The 18,406-nt window shown below is 46.2% G+C and overlaps 1 protein-coding gene across 5 annotated transcripts in view; it reads left to right on the plus strand.

The window, feature by feature from the left end:
- The first annotated feature begins 6,002 nt into the window (after positions 1 to 6,002).
- The window catches only part of Med27 (mediator complex subunit 27), a 174,001-nt gene continuing 161,597 nt past the window's right edge, over positions 6,003 to 18,406 (plus strand). For 3 of the 5 annotated variants that reach the window (XR_005501840.2, XR_005501839.2, XM_063283484.1), the window contains exons 1-2: positions 6,003 to 6,537; positions 9,000 to 9,144. Coding sequence is in view for 3 of the 5 variants with exons in the window: in XM_063283484.1 (XP_063139554.1) it covers positions 6,335 to 6,537; positions 9,000 to 9,144 (348 nt within the window). In the remaining 2 variants the exon portion in view is untranslated. Of the gene's footprint in view, positions 6,538 to 8,999; positions 9,145 to 18,406 lie in introns of those variants that run through there. The other 2 variants (NM_001106565.1, XM_063283483.1) reach the window with 2 other exon arrangements.

The raw sequence follows: 18,406 nt of genomic DNA on the forward strand, positions 1-18,406 counted from the left end.
ACCAGAGTTTTGTACAGAATTTATTTTTTAAAAGGTTGGCCTATTTTTACTTTATGTGCATTAGTGTTTTACGTGTGCACACCACATGTGTGCCTGGTGCCTGTGGAGGATGGAAGACGTTGTTGGATCCTCTGAAATTGGAATTTACAGGTGGCTGCGAGCACATGGGTGTTGGGAACCTGGGTCCTCTGTAAGAGCAGCCAGGACTCTTAACATCGCAGCGGTCTCTCCAGTCCCCAGAATCTTTCTTTAAACTTTCAAAACCAGTGGGTTAAAGTTGAGATGCTGCAGTCAGGCTGAGGAGAAGGTGGGAGTTATTAAGCAAGTGGGGATGGAGGAGCAGTTCACACAGCGTTCTGTCAGCATAGCCTGGCAGAAAGGAAAACTTTGCTGACCTTCTGGACTGTGTTTTTACTTTTCCTGATCCTAAAATCATAAAGTCACCTAAAACAATGGGTAGTGACATCATTTCAAACTTACAGCTGCAAAATAAAAATATTAAAAAGAATCGTCATGTAGAAGGACTGCCGCCTGACACCTTGCCAGGTTTGCTTATCTCCCTCCCTCCAAATAGGCATATCCGTGGTATTTCCTTTCTCATGCAGACATAGTGATGGTCATTCTCACACCTGAATAGATATATCCTCCCGATCCCCAACAAGGGGATCTTCTTCTGCAATCACAGCATGATGAACAACACCACGAAATTGTCATGGGCAGATGCTCACAACTAATTCACAGATATCTTGCTCAGATTTTGTCAGCTGGGTTAGTCAGAGGAGCATAGGGAAAGCATTGCACTCCGTTGTCAGATCCTGAAAGCAAATGCTTGGCCCTGAGCAGCTTCCCTGCCTTTGTGAGCTCTTGTTAACACAATATTACTATTCCGTTCCAAACCCCCAACAGGTCAATTATTCTGTTGCAGGCTTTTCAGTTTGAGGTTGGCTTTTAGTTTAGGTTCTTATTAAATTCAAGGTTTGCATTCTTGAGAGGGGGGCAGGGGAGCAAAAACAGAAGTCTTAGTGTCTCCTTTCAGTACACGGCGTCAGGAAGAACACAGTGTGTTCTGTCCCCAGTAATGGTGATCCTGACCCCTCAGGTAAGCTGCTGTCTGTAATGTCTAGTCTATTTCCTCCTCATTAAAAAGTGTATCATTGGGGGTTGGGGATTTAGCCCAGGGGTTGAGCGCTTGCCTAGCAAGCACAAGGCCCTGGGTTTGGTCCTCAGCTCTGAAAAAGTGTATCGTTACCACACTATTATTATTTCATGCTATGCATGTTCCTACTTATGTCAGAGGACAACTTGTGGAAACTGGTTCTCCTTTTCTACCATGTTTGGCCTGGGGATTGAATCCAGACTGTCTTTACCTGCTAAGCAATCTTTTATGTTACTAAGTTTAAAAAATGTTCTGATTAATATAGTAAAAATGGCCATTTTACCAAAAGCGATCTACAGATTCATTGCAATCCCCATCAAAATACCAATCCATTTCTTCAAAGAGTTAGACAGAACAATTTGCAAATTCATCTGGAATAACAAAAAACCCAGGATAGCTAAAACTATCCTCAACAATAAAAGGACTTCAGGGGGAATCACTCTCCCTGAACTCAAGCAGTATTACAGAGCAATAGTGATAAAAACTGCATGGTATTGGTACAGAGACAGACAGATAGACCAATGGAACAGAATTGAAGACCCAGAAATGAACCCACACACCTATGGGCACTTGATTTTTGACAAAGGAGCCAAAACCATCAAATGGAAAAAAGATAGCATTTTCAGCAAATGGTGCTGGTTCAACTGGAGGTCAACATGTAGAAGAATGCAGATCGATCCATGCTTATCACCCTGTACAAACCTTAAGTCCAAGTGGATCAAGGATCTCCACATCAAACCAGATACACTCAAACTAATAGAGGAAAAATTAGGGCAGCATCTCGAACACATGGGCACTGGAAAAAATTTCCTGAACAAAACACCAATGGCTTATGCTCTAAGATCAAGAATCGACAAATGGGATCTCATAAAACTGCAAAGCTTCTGTAAGGCAAAGGATACTGTGGTTAGGACAAAACGGCAACCAACAGATTGGGAAAAGATCTTTACCAATCCTACAACAGATAGAGGCCTTATATCCAAAATATACAAAGAACTCAAGAGGTTAGACCTCAGGGAGACAAATAACCCTATTAAAAATGGGGTTCAGAGCTAAACAAAGAATTCACAGCTGAGGAATGCCGAATGGCTGAGAAACACCTAAAGAAATGTTCAACATCTTTAGTCATAAGGGAAATGCAAATCAAAACAACCCTGAGATTTCACCTCACACCAGTGAGAATGGCTAAGATCAAAAACTCAGGTGACAGGAAATGCTGGCGAGGATGTGGAGAAAGAGGAACACTCCTCCATTGTTGGTGGGATTGCAGACTGGTACAACCATTCTGGAAATCAGTCTGGAGGTTCCTCAGAAAATTGGACATTGAACTACCTGAGGATCCAGCTATACCTCTCTTGGGCATATACCCAAAAGATGCCCCAACGTATAACAAAGACACATGCTCCACTATGTTCATAGCAGCCTTATTTGTAATAGCCAGAAGCTGGAAAGAACCCAGATGCTCTTCAACAGAGGAATGGATACAGAAAATGTGGTACATCTACACAATGGAATATTACTCAGCTATCAAAAACAATGACTTTATGAAATTCGTAGGCAAATGGTTGGAACTGGAAAATATCATCCTGAGTGAGGTAACCCAATCACAGAAAAACACACATGGTATGCACTCATTGATAAGTGGCTATTAGCCCAAATGCTTGAATTATCCTAGATGCCTAGAACACATGAAACTCAAGACGGATGATCAAACTGTGAATGCTTTACTCCTTCTTTAAAAGGGGAACAAGAATACCCTTGGCAGGGAATAGAGAGGCAAAGATTAAAACAGAGACAGAAGGAACACCCATTCAGAGCCTGCCCCACATGTGGCCCATACATATACAGCCACCCAATTAGACAAGATGGATGAAGCAAAGAAGTGCAGGCAGACAGGAGCCGGATGTAGATCTCTCCTGAGAGACACAGCCAGAATACAGCAAATACAGAGGCGAATGCCAGCAGCAAACCACTGAACTGAGAACAGGACCCCTGTTGAAGGAATCAGAGAAAGAACTGGAAAGCTTGAAGGAGCTCGAGACCCCATATGAATGCCAAGCCACCAGAGCTTCCAGGGACTAAGCCACTTCCTAAAGACTATACATGGACTGACCCTGGACTCTGACCTCATAGGTAGCAATGAATATCCTAGTAAGAGCACCAGTGGAAGGGGAAGCCCTGGGTCCTGCTAAGACTGAACCCCCAGTGAATGTGATTGTTGGGGGGAGGGCGGCAATGGGGGGAGGATGGGGAGGGGAACACCCATAAAGAAGGGGAGGGGGAGGGGTTAGGGGGATGTTGGCCCGTAAACCGGGAAAGGGAATAACACTCAAATGTAAATAAGAAATACTCAAGTTAATAAAAAAAAAAAGAAAAAAATGTTCTGAGATATTTTCTTTAAAGTTTTAAACTTTTATTTATCTATTTTAACATGTTTTATGTGTGTTTCTTTGCTTGCATGTTTGTGTGTGCATCACCATGTGTTGGGGGCACAAGTAGATCAGACCTCCTGGAACTGGAGTTACAGATGGTTGTGAGTCACTGAGTGGGTGCTAGGAACCAAACCCAGGCCTTTTGCAAGAGCAACAAGGGCCCCTACCTGCTGAGCCAGCTCTCTGGTCTCTGGTTTGTTTATTTGTATCATACATGCTTGGTTCTGTGACATTCCATCCATTCACAATGCTGTATAAACCATTCACAGTGCTCTGTGAGAGTCCTCATCTGCCATCCACAGAGACTTTTCCAAGTTTACTTTCTTTAATGTTCCCAAGACAACAGGCCACACTCTTCTTCCCTGCAGCTTCTGCATAACTGATTCAGGTCCTGGGACTGGAGACTGAATCTAGAGCCTCACCTATATCAGGAAGCCTTCTACCACTGCAAGTACAAGCGGGTTCTTTTTGTTGCTCCTAGAAACCCCAGAAGGACTCACCTCCCGATTGATACAAAGACGCACTGAAGTTCAGCATTATGAACTCCTTCTTACTCCTCTATCTTTTCTATTCCAAACTGTGTGTGCTAGGCTCCTTTCAGGACAGGACCAGTCCACAGTTGACATGGCAGAAAAATAAGTAAGACCCTTTAAATTGCAGCGCCAGATTTGGATAACATTTTGTTTACATCCCATGCTCTCTCTTCTTTCTACAGTATCTGTGCTAGGAGTCTTTCCTTTGGATGTGTGAACTTCACTGGAAACCAGCCCCTGGAAGCTGCAGTTTCACTTTCTCTCCCTGTGATTTTGATGGCTTCTATACTTCACAAAAACAGAATCTTACGGTATTTGTTGCTTTTGTGACAACTTTTGCTTCCTATAGCTTTTGTTCTGGTTCCATCTGTGAAATTGTCACTGGCAAATGCGTGTCCTCCCCCCGCCCCCATATTATTTTATTTGCGAGGGTATTTTGTTTACACGAACACTTGTGCACCACCACGTGTGTGCTGTGACCTTGAAGGCCAGAGGCCAGCAATAGATCCCTTGGGATTGCAGTTACAGCTGACTGTGAGCTGCCATGTGGGTGCTGGGAACCAAACCCACATCCTTTATAAGATCAGCCAGTGCACTTAACCACTAAGCCCTCTTTTTTATTTTATTTTATTTTTTTTGTATAATATTCATGCCGTACCTTGGTGGACTTTAAACTCCTAGACTTCCAATTTAGTCTCCAGTTCTGGTTACAGGTGTTTATCATCATGCCTAACTGAGAAAATGATTACTGGATCCACAGATGTTATTAGGTTATTATCTGAGTAGCATGTGTCAGGATTTCCCTCTTTCTATTAGAAAGGCAATGTTAAACCTGAGAAAAGAGCAAATCCACTGTCGTCCAATTAAAGCAATCTATTTGGGGGTATACCTAGAATGGCCAGCCAGCTGTCTCACCCTCAGTCAGGATTTGAGGTCCTTCTTATAGGAGTCATAAGATGTTCGCAGGGATGAGAGACTTGGCTGTTACACATTGTTAGAAAGATGCAATGAAAGGGAGGAACAAGGGAAGGAGGCTCATCATGTCAATGTGGCTGCAAGTTTAGTGTAGGTTAAAAACATGTTTTGTGGCTTACCTAAAAAACAGAAACTTATTCTTTTTTTTTTTTTTTTTTGGTTCTTTTTTCCGGAGCTGGGGATCGAACCCAGGGCCTTGCGCTTCCTAGGTAAGCGCTCTACCACTGAGCTAAATCCCCAACCCCCAGAAACTTATTCTTAATTACAAATAAAAGTCCTAACTTGCAAGGATTTAACCTGGGGCAAGTAGAACTTCATTTTTAAACAGAAACTTTAGCCTGTACAGAACAAACAGGAACTTACTCTTAACTACAAACAGATGCCCTAACCTCCAAGGTCTATTATTTTTCCTCTTTTGATCTCCCATTAACTTGAAAGGTATGTTGTTCATTTTGATCTCACAGTATATATCGATTTGTATCACATATAAGCACATTTTGCTTATTTCCTTCTCTGTTGGTGGATACCTGGCTCCTTCCCCGCTTGACTATTGTGAATGAGGTTACTATGGACTTGGAAGTACAAACATCTCATTTACACACTGCTTTCAATTCTTCTGGGAATATATCATCATTTCTACTGTTATTATTAATTTACTTTTTGGACACAGGGGCCTCGTGTAGCCCAACTGATTTCTCCGTCCTATTAAGTTTCATTGAGAAAAACGCTTCGAGACTTTATAGAATACCTTGATTTTTTTCTTAAACATCAATTGATTCATACCTTAATCGATTATTTAGATTGTTAAGTGGCGGTTCTCTAGTATCACTCCGTCTTCAGTTATGCCTTGGCATTTTACTGTAGGTAAGAGAGTTCTTCCCCTTTATGAATATGGACTCATTTTATTCATGAACTGTGGGGATATTTTATTGTTCTGAGAAATTCCTATATGACTGTCCAATTTTTGGGGATACGTGGTGGGCTTCTGTATTTCTTTGTCATTCACTATCAAGCAAAAGGCGAGGGCAACCTGACTTCCCTAGATGGAGATCACACCTCGTGGTCAACCCTCTCATTTAGTCAGACTGGCGCTGTTTTCCAAGATGTTCACAGAGCTCCCTGGATTGGATCACGTCGCAAACTACACGTCCCAAAAGCCTCCCAGGACGACGTCATCATGAAGCGCCGTGCGACGTTCAGGCTGCGAGCTCTGGAAAGCCGGCTGAGGCGGCTGCAACATGGCGGATGTGCTGAGCGTTGGGGTGAACCTGGAGGCCTTTTCGCAGGCCATTAGTGCCATCCAGGCGCTGCGTTCTAGCGTGAGCAGGGTGTTCGACTGCCTTAAGGATGGCATGCGCAACAAAGAGACGCTAGAGGGCCGCGAGAAGGCCTTCATCGCGCACTTCCAGGACAACTTGCATTCCGTCAACCGGGACCTCAAGTAGGTACTGGCTGAAGGGATCGGGGTCGAGGACCCTCCTGGCACCCGTCCCGCCGGGATCCCGCGCCAGTCTTCCTAGTCACGGGCCTCTCCTTTATCCGCAGTCCGCTGTCACTTTCGCTCATCCCCTGGCCCCTGTCAGCCCCTCAGGGACGCCTTGTCTTGGATCCTGTTACCTAGTCTTCATTCTATTGGCCGTTTCGTCCCGGTTGTCATTTGTGGTCCTCCGTTTCCGCTACAGTGGTCGTATTCTGATGAGGAAAGGAGCTTTTCTCAGGAACTTCCACCTCGTTGATCTTTCCTAGTTTTCTTACCTTGGGCTCCATCACATCCGGCCAGCTTCCCCATTAACATCGTCCCAGGCCCAGTTACGTACTTCTCGATCCAATGAGCTCCAATTCTCACCCTCAGAGCCTGGAATTAAGTTCCACCTCACCTCACCCTCAAACACTGTTCTGTTACCTTTTGCCTCTTTACCCCAACCCCAATCCCCAACTACCACCTTGCTCAGTACTGTCTGTCACCATCATTCCTTCTGTCCCGTTCTTTTCTTGTGAGAGACGCAGTCTCACGTCTGTTAGGGTGTTTAGGAGGAAGGATTTATTTAGGTTCAGTTTCAGAGGACTCAGTCCACCACTACGGGAAAGGCATGTTTGAGCAGCTTAATAATTGGGGATTACATATTTTCCTCACAAGATTCCTTCTTTTACTTTATTATTTATTAATTTATTAAGAATTAACTGAGAGGACATTTGTCAGATGCTATACATAGAAGGCACTTTGATTTTTGAGGCAGGGTTTCTCTGGGTAACAGTCTTGATTGTCCTAGAACTCAATTTGTAGACCAGGATGTTTTCAAACTCACAGATATCCGCCTGCCTCAGCCTCCGGAGTGCTGGGTTTAAAGATGTGTACTTAAAGGCGTGTACTACCACGCCCAGCTTAGCAGACACTTCTTATTTGCCTGAACTTGTGTTCTCTTCCTGCCTTAGAATTTAGAGTTACTTCTGAAATTGAGCATTTAGTGACCTAGTCACCTAGAATCTCTGGACAGGTTGGGTTTCCAGTCTTCCAATCTCATGTTCCTCTACAGTGCCTGGTTCCAACTCAGGGCCTTCCATGTATCAGGCTATTGGGCTAACCCCGGGATTCCCTCCACCTCTCAACTGGCCACGTAGGATGGTGGAGAAAGTAGTGAAGTGATGTGTACCTTTCCTCCCCCAAATTCCACTCCCTTCCTTAAATTCCACATGTACATGTTTTTTGTGTGCAGTGTCAGCTTGAAGATGACATGCTCCCCCCCCCCCCCCAAAGGACCCCCCTCCCCAGGGGCGGGTTTCCAAGACAGGGTTTCTTTGTGTAGTGCTTGGCTGACCTGGAACTCTCTTTGTAGATCATGGTGACTGACCTTAAACTTACAGAGATGCCCCAGCCTCTGCCTCCAGAGTGCTGGGATTAAAGAAGAGTGTTGCCTCTGTCCTGCTTTCTAACAGGATGTCACAGCTCTTTGTCACTTTAGAAACTTAAGCAATGTGGATATTTCTTTGACTTTTTAAATGTACAGTAGTGCCAAGAAGAAGGTGGCTGCAGATTTGAGATTGAATGCAGCATAGGAGTGGTTCACAGCGTCCTGTTGCTGGGAACTGGCTCCTCAGAGTGCCCGGTTTCACTGTTTGCACTTCCCCAGGTCTCCCTGGTTTTCTTGCTAGGCTGGAGTGCACTGGTTTGACCCAGCCCCCATGATGGTGTCTTCCCATTCCATTTGTTTATTTTATCTCTTCTTTGTTTTGCTAAGCTTTGCCATCTGTGAAGCACTGCGCACAGATCTGTCCCAATGTGGAATGATAAATAATCAGGATTTAGTCAGGTACTTGCTGCTCTGCCAAATGGAGTGAACCGCACATGGGTCTGAAAAATCCTGCGTGAGAAGCAGTGTTAGACTCCACTGCAAGACCCTAAACATTGCTGAGCCATCACAGCCCAGCTGACCAGGGCCACGCAGACAAAGCGGAACAAAATATAGCAGTCCCATGCCACTCCAGAGGGAAGACAAACCTAGGGGACAAAGAAGCTCCGAGTTCCCTGAAGATTGGGATGTAACAGCTCAGATTCATCCACAGCAGGAGATGCTTATTTTTTTCCTCTCTGTGTAGCCCTGGAACTCCCTATGTAGACCAGGCTGGCCTCAAACTCACATTGATATACCACACCTGACTCCCCAGTGCTAAAGGTGTGGGCCACCATGACTGGTGTTCTGGTTTTGGCAAATATGCTTGAGATTAGAACTCCCCAGTTAGGCACTCTCTTGTTTGTCCCTAGTTGTTTTGTTTGTTTTTGTTTTGTTTTGTTTTATTTTGTTTTGTTTTTTTGCCTTTGTCTGTTGGTATCAGAAGAAGTAGTGTGCTTGGCCTTGAGGGAGTGAAGTGGATTCAGGTTTATGTAGCTTCTCTCTTTACTTTTAGCGAACTGGAACGTTTGAGCAACCTGGTAGGCAAGCCGTCTGAGAACCACCCTCTCCATAACAGTGGGCTGCTAAGCCTGGATCCTGTGCAGGACAAAACTCCACTCTACAGCCAGCTTCTTCAAGCATACAAATGGTCCAACAAGGTAAGGGGCTGCTGCGGATGGAGCTGACAGAGCGAAACCCAGTGTTTCTCCCAGAAATGCAGAGCATGAAAGCAGGTTTTCTTTTGCATCTGCATGGGCCGTAGAGTTGGAATTCTAGGGTTTCCTGTAGATGATAGGGAATTCTAGATCGGGTATGCTTAGCCTGAGATCAGGTGTGGAGAGCTGTTTATAGAACCATGGCTGGTGCATGCACTGTGCTGTGGTGTGTGCAGTGTTGCCCGAGGAAGACCCATCTCTTCTAGCTTCTCTCAGCTTACCAGGGGCTCCAGACTCCTACAAGTTTAAAGACTGCAGATGGGAAGGCTTAGCCCTTCACATTGTTTATGGTCTTGTGTTGCATTTTCTGTGTCATGCTGGGAGAGTATCTGGAGAGTGCCATGGATTAGATTATACTCCACTTTCTCCTGAACCCATATGCTACAGAGTATAGTTTTTGTGGTGTCGTTGAGTGGGCAGGACCATGGCGTAGCCCTCAGAAAAGCTGGAAAAGGAGAACTGAGCAACTGTGTAAGATCACAGGAACCATTGAGCTTCCGAACCTGGAAGCAGTTTGTTTGCTTGAGTCCCTGTGTCTGTCTGCTGTGTGTTGTGTGTGTTCCTGGATGGAAAGTGGTGTGTTTTAGGAGTAGGCATAGAAGCCTTGCTCAGTAGCTCTTGCTTTTGATTGTGAACTGCCATGCTCCCCAAGGTCCTCCCTTTACCCTCTGCCTGGGTTCTCTTCCTCTCATCTGCCTTGGTGACAGATGAACCTTGATAGTTTATCTGAGGTTTCTTTCTTTTTTCTTTGAATTTCTGTGGTAGGCTTATTTTAGAATTCTTTGGTTTGAAGCGAATTGGAGATTTAGAAAGATGATTGCCACTGAGGAACTAAAAGAACTTGGACTCTGAATATATTGATTTGGCCTTTAAGACCTTTTCCCCAAACTCTGTGGTGCCAAGTGTAGAAACCTGCCCTGGAGTTTGAGTTGGTCACTCCAGTGGTCAGGGAGCTCCCTGGTTCGAAGTTGAGCTCATGAGGGTCAGCTCACATGTGCTTGCTGTATCTGTCACTCAGGGGCTTCTCAGGGCTTGCTAGCTTTTGTTGCTCTGAGACTCCCCTGGTGGGAGAAAGCATAGCCTGTCAGCTGCAGGTTTGTGCATCCTTATGTAGTGCTTCCAGTGACTGTGTCAGGCCCCATGTGATAGACGTCCTTAGGGAGGGTTAATAGGATCCATGGTTGGGAGTCTCGGCTTGGCTCACTGGAATGATTCTCCTTGGTGTTGGAGAGGGCCATTACCCAAAAGAAGAGTGTATTAGTCTGTTTCGCTACTGTAATGAAGTACCTGTAATGAAGTTAGACTAACTTTATAAAGAAGAGAGGTTTATTCAGAACTTGGTTGGAAATACCAGGGCAAGGTGCTGCATTGACTATCTAATACTGGTGAGGACTTTATGACAGATAGTATCGTAGCAGTGGGCAAGCATGTAGGAGGGACAGATATCATTGTCAGATAGGGGTCAGAGAGGCTGGTGTCCTCCAGTCATTTGTGAGGACATGTCCCAGTTGACCTTAGGACCTCTTATTAGGTTCTTCCTCTTAAGGGATAATCACCATGTAGGGGACTGCTAACCAGTGAAGCTTGGAGGGCAGTAACAGCCCCCACTTAAGCATGCCCAACCAGAGCAGGCACCAGGCAGAGACAGTGGCAGGTGTCTGCTGCAGGTGCTGAGGCCACAGCCCCAGCCTTCTAGGCTGACCTATGGAGGCTGGTTTTCCTGGGGTGCGCCTAGGATCTGAGCATGAGTTTGCTGTTGAGTGGGTGGAAGCTAGCTGGCCAGCAGATGAATGGCTGGACTCTAACTGTTCCAACTTGACTCCCGGAAAATCCTGTTTGGTTGAGGAGGTCCTGTTGTTACATGGGTAACAAGCCTGAGTGGCAAGACAGAGACAGACAGAAGAAGCGACAGTTTTACATTGGAGTGATGGCAATTTACACTTGAACAAAGCTGCTTTCATAATGTAAGGAAATCAGATTATTTGACTATGTAAGCAGGAGCCCCGGGCCCTTGCTTTTGTCTCAAGGAGAGAAAGTGTATTAAGGAGAATAAATATGTGTGTGTGGACCTCTCGCCTCAGAGGTGCTCCAGGTTTAGACATTCATGGAAGCTTGTCTTGGAAAAAGCTGTATGTCTCCCGTAGCCAGTGTCAGGAGCTTTGGTGGATGCCCTGTCATGTGGTGATGTGCTTAGAAAGCCACAGTCTTCTTTCACTAGTCCCCTGGGTCACCAGCAGAAGAATTGAGCCTCTGTGCTAGAATCAAGCAGATTGAAGCCCAGTAAACTGTCTTTGTCATAGCTCCTAGCTGGACTACGGTTTGAGATAGTTTTTTTTTTTTTTTAATTTCTTTTATATTTTTTTCCTTTTTTCCCTGAAACTTGATGGTCCAGTTTTGCTTAAATTTTCAACTTTAGAAAACATTTCTCCCCTTTGGCCACATCTTAAGAAATTCTGTCATTTTGTTCATACTCTCTTCTTTTTAGAAGCCGTTCAGTTTGCCTGCATTTCCATGTTTTATTAAAAGGCAGGCAAGACAAATACATGGTATGTGGGTCTTCAAACGTTAGCTCTTCCCTGGGTAGACATTACTAATCAGCTGTTGCGTTCTTTTCTGCTAAGACTCTTTGCAGGATTGACTCCGAATTGTATGCATGTTCTAGGTCTGGGCAGCCGGCTACTGCCAGGCACTTCAGGGGAGGGCTACAGGGGGCCTTACTCATTTCTTCTCCGGGAAAGACGTAGAATTATGAGATCTATAAATCCAGAAAGAGAAGAAGATAGCCAGCAGGGGGGTGCCTTATATACATTTCTTAAATGAACACAAGAAGTAGCCTTAAGGAAGAAGCCAGTGTTCTCGTTTCCCGCTGTTGACGTGCCAGGGGCCAATCATTAATTATGTGTTTTACTTGCCTCTGTAAATGAAAAGAGATTTTAATTGCGAAAACAGTCACCATTCATCATTTTATCCAAGGAATTTAAACAGTGTGCGCAGTAACGTGTGAAGGGATTTGGGTATCTTGCCCATGTCAGCTTTCTGCACTGTTGCTGAGAACGGAAGGACAGGGCAAAGGCTTTGACACCACCCATTATGTGGGGGACTCTGTGTGCAGTTGGCCATAGAAAGGTCTCATGCATGTCCAATGACCGCTTATTTTCTTTGGGGGAGTTTTCTTAAATTTTGTAAAGTCAGTTGGAGTCTTAATTACATGGTAGTTGGCATAATTGTTAGAATAACGCGTTGAGAGATTAATCTAGTGAAATGGTGTCAAGTCGCTGCGAGCAGCGCTTTCCTCATGCTGACTCGTGGAAAGAGCTGAGCTGCTTACTTGAGTGCGCCTGTAGATAATTGCTCAGCAGACGGGTGACAAGCTCTCTCAATTGGACAGGAAATAATTGGCACCACCGCTGACCCTGCTGTAAAGTAGTCAGCACAGACTTTATGTCACTTGATATGTGAGGGAGACCGAGTATCCTGAAGGTCCCTTTCTGAGGAGTGGAACCTCAGGCTGTCACCAGGCTTTGAATTTCCGACATTGCTGCTTTTCACCCTTTTGTGGTGAAGGCTGCTTTGTTTAGAGCCCTCCATGGTCCCAGTAGGGGTTTGATCCCAGGAGCTCATATGCCTGAAGTTAGGAGGTCCACGGAGCTGAAGTCCGGCATGTAAAACAATGCTGTAAATGCATATAACTAAATATGTTGCCTTCTCCTCTTTTTTTGTGTGCTTTTGTAGATGGGTTCTTGCTGTACTGTCCACGTATCCCCCAAGCGATTCTTCTCCCTCTGCCACCATGCCCACCTTCTCCCCCCCACGTGTCACATGGTTGCTGGGTCATGTGATGCCCAGCAGCACAGTGCGTTTGCTATGGCATGGCTGTGGACCTCACTGTGCAGGAGATAATGGCAGGGAAAGTCTGTGACAGTCAGTATAAGAGCAGTATTTTCTACTAGGAGTTGGTTGAATTTGGAGACTCACAGATAAGAACTGGGGGAGGGCTCAGGCTTAGAAGAGCCAACCATAACTTTGCCTTTCCTTGGAGATACCGAGAGTAACAGATCACAGCTACTTGAGTTGGGGGAGACCAACAGAGCAAGATGCTGCTCTTCCTTCCTCCTCCCCGTTTTCCTACTTTTCTAACATCTTTAATTTTTTGTTTTTCGAGACAGGATTTCTTACTATAATAGCCAAAAGTCCTGGAACTTTCTTTGTAGACCAGGCTGGCCCCAAAGTCACAGAGATCCACCTGCCTCTGCCTCCCCAGTTCAGGGATTAAAGGTGTGTGCTACTATACTTGGCTTAATGTTTTATTTTTCAAAGAAAGATTCTGGCTTGATGTGGTGGTACATGCCTTTAATCCCAGTACTTGAAAGGCAGAGCCAGGCTGATCTCTATGAGTCTAGGCAAGTCTAGTAAAGTGAGTTCCAAGTGGGGCTATGTGCTCAGCCCTGTCTGAGAATAAAATAAAATAAAACACAAGCTTTTTGTTTTTTTTTTTTTTTTGTTCCACGAACTCAAGTTACTCCATGGCTCTAAGTTACTGTGATGTTTATCTGCCACATATCTCGTGGGGCCTGGGAGGCCTCCCATACAAGCTGGCCTTGACTGTGTGATCGTCCTGGCCCCACTTCCCAAGCATTGGCTTACCGTGTCCAGGTTGATACCTGTCTTTGAAAGTGTGCTTTCTGATTTTGCATTCTGGAACTAGCAGGTCTGGGGGTTGTTTTAGAGTATGACATTGAGTTTTCCTGTAGGAAGCCTGTCTTGTTTTAAGGGTAAACTGTAAATCCCAGAGGGGAAGCACCACAGCCATCTTGTTCTTTGTAGGCTGTTCCAGAACCTTGCAAGGAACCTGATAGACAAGCAGAATAAAGATGCAATACAAACTCACCCCGTGAGGGCTGGGGCACAGCTCGGTGGCAGAGTGCTTGCTTAGCATAGCATGTGGGAAGCAGAGACCACCTCTGAAGGAATGGAAGGACTTTTATTTTGATTTTAAACTCACGACCCGGTGTGGCTTTCTTGCTTGCGTTTTTGATGAAATGTGACAGGGTATGTCCATTCTTAGCCATTTCTGAGAGTCTAGTTGCACAGTTAGAAGAGATGACATCCTAGGACTTTCGAGGGTCCTGCCTTGCGAGAGGGTAATTTGGGAAGTTGAAGCAGAGGTCAGTTGGTAGGCAATGGGAAGCTCTTTGCTGGCTGAGCGAAGCAGGCTCATTTGTGAGTGGTGTCACCCAGGTGCCCTTCTTAGTGGGCCAGATCCACAGCCAGTGCTTAGCAGGGGACAGAGTTTGTTAGAAGTCTGAACTGCCGAACCTGATGCAGGCTTTCTGTGACAGCTGTTGCTTTGACAGCATCACAGGAACTGCCCAGGGTCAACTCTACCAATCTCGGGGGTCCCACTTTATGAATTCTCAATTGTGTGTGTGTGTGTGTGTGTGTGTGTGTGTGTGTGTGTGTGTATGTATGCTCACACTTCTCAAGGCCAGAAGTCTAACACTGGGGGTCTTCTTCAGTCCCACCTTGCTTTTGAGCCTGGAGCTTGCTGGCTTGCCTAGGCTGACTGGCCAGTGAGCAGCCCCGTGGTCTGTTGCTGTGGGAGAGTACTGACCAGATGCTTGGGACAGGAAGGCTTTATTCTGCTGACCGCTCCTCCACCACTGAGGAAAGTTGAGTCAGGAATGTGACAATGAGCAGGCTGCTTATTGTTTCACACAGCAGGACCTCTGACCAAGGAACCCACTTCACCCCCAGCGAGGTACAGCAGGATCTATGGAGGACAATAAGGCTCTTACCTTGCCGTCTTCTCAGCTCGCTTCTGTACAGTTCAACATCACCTCCACAGGGCTTGTACCTTCCACAGGAGACTGGGTCTTCCTATATGGCGGCTCTTGCAAGCATGAAGGCCAGCAAGAAAATGAACTGTGAGAGGCAAGAAGGAAAACTTGGTTTAGTCTGATTTAGTCAGTGTTGGTTCAGACTTCTACAGAGTCTGGCACCAGGCTAGTTTATTGAAAGCTTATTTAAACACAGTATAACTTGAAAACAATTTCTAGTATAATACAATTCCTGGGGTGCAAGCAGGCATAATTACATCTAATCTCAAAGTGCGTATGACCTTGAAGCGGTCTTAAGGACCTAGGTTCTGGTGTGGTCTCTGACTGAATATAGTGTAGAGGTCAGCAGGCCATAATGTGTATGTGACATCTCCCCCCAAGAGTGGGCTCTGCTGACCAATAAAGCTACAAATAAAGGTCTGGGGGTGGGGAAAGACTGGCATAAACATTTGGGGCTTTGGGTCTGGTCTGGCTCTATAAATAGCAAAGGTCACCAGGTCATTGACAATATCCTCCCAGTCCTCTGGGTAGAAAACAGATATTTATTTCCTCCTTGGAGATGTCAACCCCAAATGATTAACATTTTTGGTTTACCTGGTGATCTGTGGGTGCAAAGCCCTTTGTGCTCCCAACACTCCTACATCAATTACAATCAAGACAATCCTATACAAGCTGACCTGCCCATACAACAGTCTGATCTGGGCAGTTCCTCAGGGGAGACTCTCCGTTCAGATGCCTCTATGCTGTGCAAATTGATACTTGGTTAACTAAGACACTGATGGTACAGACAGGTCCTTATGCTTTTGTGCCAAGCACTTTACTGACCCATCCATCTTCCCACTACTACCTATTAATTATTTCTGTTCTAGAGTCTTCTGGCCTCCAGGCCTGGCCCTGACCATTTTTATGCATATCTGACACATGCACATATGCATTGTATGTGCGAACCTGTGGGCACGAGTTCTTACAAGTGAGATGGGTCAGACAGTTACTTAGGTGTTTGTTACCATGGGACCTGGCACCGTTCCGGGAAGGACCATTCTTACAGGTGTTTTCTCCTGAAGCTGGTATTCAGAGCTCCTGCTCACATAGTGAGCTATGCTGGCACTGGGGGCTGACTGAAATCTACTACTGCTCTCATTAGCCTCAGACCTGGCACCTCCCCTTTCATGTGAGGCGAGCTAGAAAGACTGAAGAGTAACATCACCAGACAGAAAACCCTGACATCAAGGCAGCCTGCTGGCGCTCCATTGCCCTGAGGTTGGACCTGTGTAGGCCTGGATGCTTGTTCTCGAGTCAGGCTGCCTGGGTTCTGATCCAGCTCTTCACTCACCCAGTGCCTTGTCTGAGCAATAAACTTCTTCCTGAGTGGGGGTGTCCTGACACAAATGAGGCTAGAACTAAGGTTTCCATCCATGCCTTCCTTGGCTGTTGGGCTGGGTGTAGCTTGGTGGTAAATCATCTGTTTTAGCATTCGAGGGGCCCTGGCTTTCATCTTCTGCTGGCAACATAAAAACAGAAATTGTCCACAGCAAACTCACACGTAGTAAGCATTAAATGAGTGGTGGCTGTGTTCAGCATATGGGAGTGTGCAAATGCATGTGCATCTGTGGTGTGGCGTATGTGTGTAAGCTCCAGGCCCCAAGCACTTTGGCACATCCCATCCCAATACTGAGGGCGTGAGACCAGCCTTCCTGCTTCTTTCCGTAACTCCCTAAGTTGGGCATGTTTCAGAGAGATGACTAGGAGTTCTGAGTACTACTAGGACTGGTGGTACCACATTCCAAACAGGAGTCTCTTTGAGGAGAGACTCCCAGGATGCTCCGACCTCCCTGTCATTGCTTCCACTCTGACAGCAGCCCTCCATCCGTTGACATTGGTACTGACGTTCTTTGAAGTGCCTGAGCAGCAATAGCAACCCTTCACACATGGTGCAAGGTGGTCTGTGGTCAGTTCTTTCCTTGTAAAACGTGGGTGTGGAGTGAGGGGTGGGGAGTTGGCAAAGGTTGGGAATTGTGAGGCATGCCAGCAGGGAGAAGAGCCTGCTCAGAAGAAGCCACAGGGAGGAGGAGAAGGCCGCAGGGAGGGGCCCAGTCAAGTATACTGAGTGACCAGAGGTCATCTTACCTGGAGGTTCAGTAAGATGTCTGTCACAGGGTTTAGAATTGCGATTGCTCCCATAGTCCTCAGCTGCAGGAATGCAAAGGCTGATTTGGAAAGAAGATTTGGATTATGTCCAGTTTGTCACTAGCAGTTATGACTAGGTGAGTTGTATGCCCTCCTAGGCAGCTGCTGGTTCAGAGTTGTCGCCAGGGTAAGAGTGACTCATCTGTGGTGACTAGGTAGTAAGCTGTCTCATGGCTCTTCTGCCATCTGATGCCGATGGTTTTCCCTTGGCTGACTGAAAGGTTGGGCTGGATGTGCTCTGAAGGTCCTTTCTGCCCTGGTCTGGAAAGGCTCAGTGGCCTTGATGCATGCTGTGGGTAGGGAGGAAAAGCTTCCTGAGGGCTGGGGAGGAACTCTCCTGTTCTTCACTTGTCCAGGAAGCTTCTGAAGGAAGCCCTCGGAACTGAGTCCATGCTCCAAGTGTCTGACAGGCAGAACAAGGCAGCCCTTGAGGGCTCAGTGGAAAATTACCTCACAAAGCTTCTTCAGCACCTTGGCTCTCGCAGTGTGCCTGTATAAATGCTAATGAGAGCCAGGTGACACCCCATATGTAAATGATTTCCAGCCCAGGGCTTCAGACCAGTCCACGTCTTACTGTTCTTACTAGTTGTAATTTGTGAAAACAGTTACCTTGTTGTTGTTGGACTCACATTTGTGACTCGCTTGGTTTCTGTGACTCAGGGCTGGCCCACCCATGGTAACTGCAGCTTTGTAACAGACCTGTGGCCTTCTTCCATTTACCCTGCCTCACACTGTTTTTGCAGTGCTGGGGATGGAACCTGGGGCCTTAACACAGCTGCTCCAGCAATCTGCCCTGAGAGGCACCTCCCTCCCCACCCCCAGCTCTGCCAGCCTTTTCTGGGCTGGGCCTCTTCACCTGTCCATCCTCACTCAGGCTGCTGCTACTTAGTTGAGCTTTACCACAAGCTTCTCCTGTCCAGTGAACTTCTCTCTTCAGATTTCAAGGCATGCCATTTTCCTGCCACTTTCCAGTGATCCCTGTCTCTTGTGGGAGTGATTCCAGCCCCCTGAATGGTATGCAGAGCATTTTAGCACCAGTATGGTGAAGCTCAGTGTGTCACTCCACCTCAGTTTCTATGAAATGGTCCTGGCAGTCCTGCCTGACCATTGCCATGATGGTGACTTGTGTGTGGCACAGGTTGAATCTGCTTCCGTCCGTGGTCTCCAGGTGGGCCTGTTGG

This window comes from Rattus norvegicus, chromosome 3 (assembly GCF_036323735.1).
Source record: "Rattus norvegicus strain BN/NHsdMcwi chromosome 3, GRCr8, whole genome shotgun sequence".
In the NCBI taxonomy this organism is placed as follows: Eukaryota; Metazoa; Chordata; class Mammalia; order Rodentia; family Muridae; genus Rattus; species Rattus norvegicus.